Source organism: Nannospalax galili, unplaced genomic scaffold, assembly GCF_000622305.1.
Source record: "Nannospalax galili isolate Female #2095 unplaced genomic scaffold, S.galili_v1.0 scaffold3, whole genome shotgun sequence".
Classification (NCBI taxonomy): Eukaryota; Metazoa; Chordata; class Mammalia; order Rodentia; family Spalacidae; genus Nannospalax; species Nannospalax galili.
In genome coordinates this window covers 844,426-855,405 of record NW_008351466.1, presented here as the reverse complement: position 1 = coordinate 855,405, position 10,980 = coordinate 844,426, and the positions used below count along the sequence as shown (strand labels likewise).

Sequence of the window (10,980 nt, the reverse complement as noted above, 5' to 3'; positions counted from 1 at the left end):
ACACACACACACACACACACACACACACACACACACACACACTTTACCACTGAGTCCCAGCCCCAACCCAAACACTCAACTTTTTAGCTTTTTGCAGTACTGACATACAATCTTCCTTATAAACCCTCTGCTTTTTATAGCATGAGCAAACTAGACCCAGAGACAGAATGTGACTGCCCAAGATCACATAGGTATTTAGCTCTAAATCCAAGAATAGTTATTGGTCTATCTAAGCCTCAGCATTTCACTCTTTGAGGCTACTAAAACTGGGAAGTTTAGCTTGACTTTGTAAGAAGATAGGAAAGGGTGTTCTATATTCTTTAATAATAGTTATTATTAAGAAACTTTGAAAATAACTTTTAGCCAACCTAACCACGGTGAGTAAATAAACTTCCTTTATGTTGGAAGTTGGACTTCTCCAAAGTAGGTTAGGGGACTTTGGAGGTCATCCTTGTTTAGAGAGCTATCACAATGAGATGTTTACTCCTACCTGCCCCCTTTAAAATCATGTTCTTTCTCATGATTCCTGAAACCTGGGACTTGTGATTTCATGAGATTTATGGGGTCTAGAATAAGGCTATTCACCTGTTAAAGACTCAGCATTGCTATATATAGTAGGTTGAGCCTCACTCTCTTCTGTGTGGGTGTTTGGATATTATGGGAATGGATGACATCACTATGCCACATTGGATTTTCTTTGCTACCCTATCTTCTCTCTCCAAGGTACCGGAGTCTGAAACAGTTTAACGTGGATATCTGCCAGACTTGCTTCTTGACAGGCAGAGCCAGTAAAGGGAACAAGCTGCACTACCCCATCATGGAGTATTACACTCCAGTAAGGAGACTTTGGGCCAGGTGGGAGGGGTAGGCACCTCTTAGGCTTTGTTGCACTTTGCCCAGCTCTGGCTCACAGGAGTCTGCGGTCCTGGGGGAGCATTCTCCAAACAGTAGTGATTCACAGGTTTGGGGGATTCAGGCCTCACTTTTCTTACAGTGGAGCTTCTCTCTCAGCAGGGACACAATTGACCCAGGGCACTCTTAGCCCTTTAAAGGGCATTCGCTATTTTACCACAGAGAAAAGTCCCAGGAAACAAACAGCAAGGCAGTTCCGGGTGTCTCCCTTTGCCTTGCTCCCTTGAGTTTTCCTGGTTAGCTTCTTGGACTGCTCCTGTACTGAATCATTGCATTGGATCTATCACTGCTACCTTGTCAGTGTTTCTACCCCTTCTAGTCGATACCAAAGTTTGTGCTCAAATTACTCAGTCCGTCAGAGGGAAACAGGGATGGTTTTCTACTTGGACTCACAAATTCTACTTGGTTTTCACAGGCAACCATCACTTCACAGCCAGCCAGCTTGATCAGCATCCCTGAACTCAGCCACAGGATTGCTCCTGTGCTGTATTCAGATGCACAGCTCCATGCATAGCTTCCTGAGCTACATTCTTCAATGTATTTTTGTAAAGTTTTTAAAACATTTTAAATTACTTTTATTTTATGTGTATGAGTGTATTGCATGCATGTGTGTAAGTGCACCTGTGTCATGAAATGCCAGTGAAGGTCAGAAGAGGGCATCAGATTCCCTCGAACTAGAGTTATGCACAATTGTTAGCCACCATGGAGGTGCTGGGATTTGAACCTGGTCCTCTGCAAGAACAGCCAGTGCTCTTAACCACTGAGCCATCTCTCCAGCCCCCTTAAAGTTCTTTTGATTTGTTTTTATTTTATGTGTATAAGTGTTTTGCTTGTACGTATGTAAGTGCGTCATGTGTCTGCAAGCTTTCAGAGCCCAGAAGAGGGCTTCAAATCTCCTGGAACTGGAGTTACAGAGGGTTGTTAACTGTCGTGTGGGTTCTGGGAACTGAACCTAGGTCCTCTGCAAGAGCAGCCAGTGCTCTTTACTGAGCCATCTCTCCAGCTCCTCCCTCGATGTCTTTGTCCTTCCCTTTCTCCTAAGATTCTCCCAGTATCCCAAGCACACTACAACGTTTTAAATTTTCTTTTTAATTTTTTTGACAGTTTCACACATAAGTATTGTATTTATATCATTTCTACCTCTCCCTCTCATCCTCCAACTCTTTCCATACTCCCTCCCTCTTAAGTTTCTTTCCAACCCTACCTCTCCATTTTTCAACCTGTTTCTCCACAATCCACTTTTCCAAGTTGTTATCTTCAAATATTTTGGCATAGAAATGTGTGACCCACTGGGAGCACAAGCCATGCCCTTTATTATCACTTTAAAAAGCATTATAGGGGCTGGAGAGATGGCTCAGTGGTTAAGAGCACTGGCTGCTCTTGCAGAGGACCTGGGTTTGACTCCCAGCACCCATATGGTGGCTAACAAACATCCATAACTCTAATTCCAAGGAATCCAATGCCCTCTTCTGACCTCCGTAGGCATTGCAGGACATGGATGCACTTATATCCAGGCAATGCACTCATACACAGAAAATAAAAATAATAAATAAAATGTTTTTTAAAAATAAAAAGCATTATAAAAGTCAAACAGAAAACTGTTGGTAAGCTGATAATGCTCTGCCTCCTTTTCATCTGTTGTATTCCTAAAATTTATAGAAAAATGCTGGGCATTGTGGCATATGTCTTTAATCCCAGCACTTGGGAGGCAGAGGCAGGTGGATCTCGGTGAGTTCAAGGCCAGCCTGGTCTACATAGTGAACTCCAGGCCAGCTGGGACTATAGGGAGACCCTGTCTAGAAAAAAGAAAAGAAAAAAAAAAGAAAGAAAAAAAAAAGAAAGAAAAAAAAAAGAAAATGGCCGGCAGGATGACTCAGTGGGTAAAGACACGTATTGCCAAGCTGATGTCTTGAGTTTGATCCCCAGAACCTACATAGTAGAAGAAGATAACCAACTCTTGCAAGTTGTCTTCTGACCTCCATTTGTGTCACACACACACACACACACACACACACACACACACACACAAAGCAAGCAAGAAATAATGATAAAAACAATTTATAAGAAAGATATTGTTTTTTGAGACAGGGTCTTCCAGTAGTCCCAGCTGGCCTGTAGCTCACTATGTAGACCAGGCTGTCCTCGAACTCACAGAGATCTGCTTGCCTCTGCCTCCCAAGTGCTGGGATTAAAGGTCTGTGCCACCACACCTGGCTCAAGAAAGATATTTTAAAATCCAGTAAATGCATGCTCATTGTAAAAGATTCAAGTTATGCAGATAGAGGTGTTTATAAAGTATAAAATGAAAGTCTTCCTCCAGTCCAATTCCCAGAGGCAACCAGTGTTCAGAGTTTGGGGTGTATCCTTTAAGACCTTTTTTTACTGGCAGGGTGTGATAGGCACTGACAAGAGTAAGATACTAGTCACACTCTGCTCTAGTGGAAGAGCCACAACACCCCAGAGCATCTGCAAGCAACTAGGGTGACTTCCTCTGTCCTGTCTCCCCCAGACCACATCCAGTGAAAACATGAGGGACTTTGCTACAACTTTAAAGAATAAATTCCGCTCAAAGCAGTATTTCAGCAAACACCCTCAGCGAGGTTATCTGCCTGTGCAATCAGTGCTGGAGGCTGACTGCAGTGAGACGTGAGTACTAGTGTTGGAGCAGGGCCTTCTGGGAAGGGGCTGGGTCCCAAATGAGCTAGGGGGTATTGCCAGGTGAAGACCACCAGTGTCAGGACCATTCGCATGAGTCTGACCTAGACTCTGGCCTGAGAAACAGATTACAGACCACTCTCTGTATATTACTACGATCTCCACAGTGAAGGGCTAGGGGCAGGCTGAGCAGTTGCCTTTGATCCTCTGACTCTTTGCTGCTTTATTTCAGGCCAGCTTCGTCCCCGATGTTGCCACACGCTGACACACACTCTCGGATTGAGCATTTTGCCAGCAGGTACCAGCAACTTTTGGGGAGACTGTAGGAAGTCCAAGGGGAAAGGGACTTTCAGTCAGGAGAATTGAATTGAGGCCAGGGGAGGTACACAGTGAGGTTGTGCAGCACCCAGCAAGACACAACCCTTAGGGGTGGTTGGGGTAGCTCCCCAAGCCAGTGATCCTATTGTGGGATTAGTGTGCTCGCAATGAAAGTAGGCCCCACATCCTGTTTTCTTCCTTATTCCTGCTTTTTCTTTCTAGGCTTGCTGAAATGGAAAGTCAAAATTGTTCCTTCTTTAATGACAGCCTGTCTCCGGATGACAGCATGTGAGTTTTCACAGCTGCTGATTTTCTAAAAATAGTTCTCCTTGGGATCCTCCTGCCACTATTTGGAAAGGTTATATCTTGAAGGGAATGGGTCCTTGATTCCTAAGGAAGGAAGACTGCTTCTTGGGTAGAGCATTTAGTAAAAGAAGCAGCTCTCCCTCTGTCGACTGAGCTGGGGAGTGATTGATGTACTACCTCCTTGCCATCTGCCCAGGCCCCTTCCTATCACAAGATCCCATCCTTCTGTGCCCAACTTCAAGGAAAAAAGGAAATGCCCCTAACTAAAGTTACAGAAAGGAGCCGTTGTCTTTGGCTCCAGATCTAATGGCACACCAACCCTGGGTGAAAACAGACACTTAACTAAAGTGTGGCCTAAGGAAGCCCTGATGCTATAGCACAGAGAGGGAACCTTGCATCTCTAAGGGAGGTCTCTTGCCTGCTCAGAAGGCCTAGGAACGGCTGGCTACATTGATCAGTCTGGCCCTGACTGGGACTCAGATCCCTCTGGGAGGTGAGAACAGGAAGAGAGGTAGCTGGGGAAACAGCGGAGAAACAAAAGTGATTTCCTCATTATGTCCTAGGGAGCTAGAAACTTCAGCATCCTGGAAAGATTCTCTCAGTACTCTCAGACATTACCTCTTTGTAGCCTTCTATGACTCCAAAGCCTGACTCCTTCTTTGTGTGACTTAAAACTGATTGGCATGTATCTCTTGGGGCTGGAGCTAGGATCTGAGAACTCACTCCCTGAGCTATTTTTCTGTTTAATGCCTGGTCACGTCCTTTCCTCTTCCTACACACATGCAGAGATGAAGACCAGTATCTGTTGCGGCACTCCAGCCCCATCACAGACCGAGAGCCACCCTTTGGACAGCAGACTCCGTGCAGCATGGCCACAGAAAGCAAAGGGGAGCTAGAGAAGATCCTGGCCCATTTAGAAGATGAGAACCGGTAGGTTTGGCCAGTGAATACATTTGTGTGGGTTTTAGAGGCAAGAGTTTAAATCCTGGTACTTCATGTATTAGGTGTGCAACCTTGAGCAAGTTACTTAGATCCTGTGATCTTCCATTTCCTCATCTGTAAAATGGGGATAGTGATAATGATACCAACTTCCCAGGGTCACTTGTGAAGACCAAATGAAATCAAGTACATAATGTGTTGTCTAGTGCCTGGCTTATAGTAAGGGTTAACTGACGCTAGCTCTTATAATAATTATTGAGTCCTAATATAACCATAACTTTTCTAAGTACCTACAAGATGCAGGTAGGGAGAGACCAACAGAATGCAGAAGAAAGTATAGCATGTCTCAAAGAGCTTCCTGTGCTGGAACTAGAAACGGGTACTTACCACCTAGTGAAGTAATCCAGAGGATTATGACATTACATACAGCATTTCAGCACCAAAGAGAGAAAGGGCCAGGGATGGCCTTAATCTCCACAAAATGAGTGGTTAGCAGTGCCTGAGGAAGGTCAGAGGTTCTTTGAGGAAAGGGTGAGCCTCTTAAAGCAGTGCTTTGCGAGCACTAGATAGTATAGGAGTCACCTGGGGAGTTTCAAAAATACAAATCCTGACTCCCAGGAGTGGAGAGGCGGTATCATTGTTTCTAATCAGCTCCCAGGGCATCCATGCCATTGGTCCACATACCACACTTGTAGTAGCAAGTCTTTAGGACAGTGCTCCTCAAATTGTGGAGTGGAGATAAGGACCAGTTTGCAGAGTGTGTGTCACTGGTCCGGGAGAGATAAATACATGAATAGAAAATAAACTTAGAAACTTTTCAAGCAATTTGACCATATCAAGATATCCAATCACATAATGAGTGGACCCATCACATTGACTAGCCTAGAGACCAGTTTGAGTCTTTAACACTATGCCTAGGCGCAATAACCACACTATTTACCGCAATATGTGCTCTTACACAAAACGATATCAAAAAAATTGTAGCATTCTCCACCTCAAGCCAACTAGGCTTAATATTTGTTACCCTGGGGATTAATCAACCACACCTAGCATTTCTTCACATCTGCACCCACGCCTTCTTCAAAGCCATACTATTCATGTGCTCTGGGTCAATCATTCATAACCTAAATAATGAACAAGACATCCAAAAAATAGGAGGACTTTTTAAATCCTTACTATTCACTTCATCCTGCTTAACCATCGGAAGCCTCGCACTCACAGGAATACCATTCTTAACAGGTTTCTACTCAAAAGATTTGATTATCGAAACCTTAAACACGTCTAATACCAACACCTGAGCCTTACTAATCACTAGTCACACTAATCGCCACCTCAATAACTGCTGTATACAGCACACGAATCATCTTCTTCGTTGTAATATCTAAACCACACTTCACCCCAACAATCACAATAAACGAAAATAACCCTCAACTTATTAACCCTATTAACCGCCTAGCCCTGGGGAGTATCCTAGCAGGATTTATAATTACCTCAAATCTCCCACCAACTAATATTCCTACAATAACAATACCACTATCACTAAAACTAATAGCCATTACAATTTCTATTTTAGGATTTACAATCGCCATAGACCTAAACAACCTAACCTCACTACTTACACACAAATCACCTACCACCACATATAAATTCACCACACTTCTAGGATTCTTCCCATCAATCATTCACCACTTATTACCTTTGAACTTGTTGGGGAGGGCAATGTGGGGAACTGTGGATGACTCGTGCATGCTAGAACAACATATCATTCTACAATAGAGTGAAATAAGCGCGGGGGGGGGGGTGGCGGGGACCCGACCTACCTAGTTTCTCACTAGGAAGTTTGAGAAACCCTGCATTAAAGCAGCAGGGAGCAGGCCCTGAGCAGTGCTGGGCAGAGAGAGATTCTGTTTGCCAAAACAACAAAGAGTGATGTCCTTAAAAGTAGCCTCTCTCCTTGGAATGTTTCATTGATGACCCAGCATGAACATTCAAAGTGGGCTGTGAAGAGAAGAGGCATGATAGGTAATTTATGTTATGTCTCTCTCAGAATCTAAAAATCTGTAAGTAGACTATGTGAGCCATTGGCACTAATACCTCTTTTATTTGCAGACCATGTTCTTACTTGATTTGAAGGTCAGATTTAATCCCCGAAGCATCAAAGTCCTGAGACATTCCTTACATGAAATGTCAGCTCACTGCTCTGAGGACTCAGGATGGCAGAGTAAATGTCAAATGTGCTGGAGAGGAAGTGGGTGTGGCCATTCCAGCAGAGCGCGCTGGGGTTGGGCTAGCAGAGCACAGGGACCACTTACAGCTGGAAATGAGGGGCCATATGGGATCTGGATAGCCAGCTGGCCCTGTTGAAGCCCTAGGTCTTGGCCTCCGTGTCCTTGGCAGGATTCTCCAGGGAGAGCTGAGGCGCCTGAAATGGCAGCATGAGGAAGCAGCTGAGGTGCCCACTCTGGCTGAGGGCTCCACTGAGGCAGCACCAGACCACCGCAATGAAGAGCTTCTGGCTGAAGCCAGGATCCTCCGGCAGCACAAGAGCCGCCTGGAGACACGTATGCAGATCCTTGAAGACCACAACAAGCAATTAGAGTCTCAGCTGCAGCGACTGAGGGAACTGCTCCTGCAGGTGAGGCTGGAGATAAAGACCCAGAGCAGCCCTGGGTTCAGGAGGAAGGCTAGCAGTGCCAGGCCTGCAGCAAAGCGTAGAAAGGAGCCCCTTAGCTGTGGCTGTCAGGTGACTTCTTGAAGAGAGCTGAACTACAATTGGGGTGAGGGGACGAAGAAGCAAGAGGGCGGTATGAGTACATCCTTGTTCTAGCTTGATCCTCCATTGCTGTGACAAAACACTGACAAATACCAACTTGGGGAGGAAAGGCTTTATTTGTCTTACATCTCCTGGGACACAGTTCATCAGGGAGTCCAAGGTAGGAACTCAGGGCAGGAACCTGGAGGCAGGAGCTGGAGCACAGGCCATGGAGGAACACTGCTTACTGGCTTGCTCCCCTGGCCCATGCTCAACCTGCTTTCTTATACAACATAGGTCTACCTGCCCAGGGGTGACACCACCTGGACCCTCCCACATCACTCACAATCAAGAAAATTCCCCCACAAACGTGACCAGGCTGGTTCAATGGAGGCAATTCCCCAATCGAGGCTCCCTCAACCCAGGTGTGTCAAGTTGACACTAAAGCTATCAGCACAATCCTTAACCAGTTCTCTTCCAGTTCACTTCCATACAACCTTTGGGTGTCATTCTCAAGCTACGCAGGGTCTGGAGGCAGAAGGAAGAATTCTAAGAACTTGTTTTTTCACAACCCATTGGAATCTGGTATTATAAGAACAAATTTCTAGAAGCATCAGCTCAGTTGGTAAAGAGCTTGTCCTGCAGCAGGCATGAGGACTTGAGTTCAATGTCCAGAACCCATGTAAAAGAAACTGGGTGCGATGGCACACATTTGTAATCCCAATGCTGGGGAGCTGGAGACAGAGGATTTCCAGGCTTGGTGGCAGTCTTACATCTCCCAGGTCGCATGCAGTTCATCAGGGAGCCCAAGGTAGGAACTCAGGGCAGGAACCTGGAGGCAGGAGCTGGAGCACAGGCCATGGAGGAACGCTGCTTACAGGTTTGCTCCCTTGGCTCCTGTTCAGCCTGCTTTCTTATGCAACACAGGCCCACCTGCCCAGGGGTGGCACCACCCACAGTGGGCTGGGCCCTCCCACATCACTCATCAAGAAGATGCCCTTCAGACATGGCCACAGGCCAGTCCAATAGAGGAAATTCCCCAATTGAGGCTCCCTCAACCCAGGTGTGTCAAGTTGACACTAAAGCTATCCAGCACACATGTACACCTGCACGTACATAAACATGCACACAGACACACACTGGTGCACGCGCGTGCGCACACACACACACACACACAAAGTCCAAAACGTTTTTTTTTGTGTGTGGCATTTTCACGTTTGGACATGTTTGGCAAGAGAAACATTTTTTCAATAAAGGGCTCTTCTGTCACTTCTTGACCTTTTTGTCTCTGGGAGCTCATGCAGCTCTGTAGTCAGACAGCCCTGGGTTTGAATACAGCTCTGCCAGTTAGTGACTGTATGGTGTTTGGAAAGTTACTTAACCTTACCCAGCCCCAGTTCTCTTTATCTATAAAACAGAGATCATTATAATACCAACTAAGTAAAACATTTAAAGCAAAACAATGGGGCTGGAGAGTTTGGTCAGTGGTTCAGAGCACTTGTTGCTCTTCCAGAGGACCAGAGTTCAGTTCCTAGCACCTATGTTGGGCAGTTTACAACCTCCAGTAACTCAGCTCTAGGGGATCCAATGCCTTCTTCTGACCTCTGTGAGTACCCACACACATGTGACATACATTCATATGACACATACACATAAATAAAAATAAAAATAAATCTTGTTTTTGAAGGGCTGGCAAGAAGACTCAGCCGGGAAAGTGCTTGTCATGCAAGCCTGATACACTGAGTTTGATCCCTGGGACCCACATAAAGGTGGAAGGAGAGAACTGACTATACAAAGTTGTCTTCTGGCTTCCACATGCATTGTGTAACATGCACATGCCCACACATATCACATACATACATACACAATAATAATAAATAAAAAATTAAAAAATTATACCACCAATTTCATAGAATTGTAGTCATTTAAATTAAGATAATGCATTTATAAAATTCAGCACAATGTCCGGAAATAATACAGTCATCATAAATGTTAACTACATTGTCATCACATGTAACATGCAATGGCACCCGCTCACTACCCCACATACCTGTTCTCTGAATCCTCCAAGGGATAGTCTTTTAAAAAAAAAAAAAAAGTCAATTTTAAGTTAGCATGCAAAGCAGTGTGTTTCATCGTGGAATTTTCATACATATGTGCCATTATACTTTGCTCCCATCCATTTCCCTCCCCAGTTACCCTTGCCCCCACCCAGATGATTCCCTTCCTTCCCCCAGTCAGTCCCCCAATCTGCTTTTTGTTTTATTGTTGTTTTTGATTCAGCATCTCCCTGTAGCCCCAGCTGGCCTGGAACTTGCTATGTAGACTAGACTGGCCTCGATCTCATAGAGATCTGCCTACCTCTATCTCCTGAGGGCTTGGATTAAAGGTGTGTGCCACCACACCTGTCTAGGCAGTCTGCTTTCTTTTCTAAAAATTATTATTATTATTATTATTTAATTTTATGTGTATGAGTGTATTGCCTGCATGTGCGTAAGTGCACCTGTGTCATGCAGTGCCCACAGAGGTCAGAAGAGGGTGTCCAATCCCCTGGAACTGGGGTTATAGGCATGTGGGTGCTGGCACTTGAACCCTCTACAAGAGCAGCCAGTGCTCTTAACCTTACTGAACCATCTCCCGAGCCCTGCATTCTGCTTTTCTACGTTGTGTAATTTCATTGCCTTCTCTATTTCAAGAAACAGTTCTTAATGAATTCCTAGTTTTCTTTTTCAAATATTTTATTATTTTTATTTTATGTGTATGAATGCATTGCCTGCATGCATGTAAGTGCATATGTGTCATGCAATGTCCGTGGACTTCAGAAGAAGGCATCGGATCCCCTGGACCTGGAGTTGTGGACATTGTTAGCCACCGTGTGGATGCTGGGAATCCAACTCAGGTCCTCTGCAAGAGCAGTTATTGCTCTCAACTGCTGAGCTATCTCTCTAGCCCTGAGGGTTTTTTTTGTTTCATTTTGTTTTTGTTTTGGTCTGTTTTGAGACAGGGTCTCCCTGTAGCCCCAGCTGGCCTGGAACTCACTATGTAGACCAGAATGGCCTTGAACCCACAGAGATTTGCCTGCCTCTGCCTCTTGAGTG

The 10,980-nt window shown here is 45.1% G+C and overlaps 1 protein-coding gene across 6 annotated transcripts in view; it reads left to right on the top strand.

Annotated features, from left to right (window-relative positions):
- Drp2 (dystrophin related protein 2) overlaps positions 1-10,980 on the top strand; it is a 73,340-nt gene that overhangs the window by 37,005 nt on the left and 25,355 nt on the right. For all 6 annotated transcript variants that reach the window (XM_017801997.2, XM_008848334.1, XM_008848332.2 and 3 more), the window contains 6 exons: positions 724-835; positions 3,422-3,558; positions 3,800-3,865; positions 4,108-4,173; positions 4,978-5,121; positions 7,528-7,765. In XM_017801997.2, the coding sequence (XP_017657486.1) occupies positions 724-835; positions 3,422-3,558; positions 3,800-3,865; positions 4,108-4,173; positions 4,978-5,121; positions 7,528-7,765 (763 nt within the window). The remainder of the gene's footprint in view (positions 1-723; positions 836-3,421; positions 3,559-3,799; positions 3,866-4,107; positions 4,174-4,977; positions 5,122-7,527; positions 7,766-10,980) is intronic.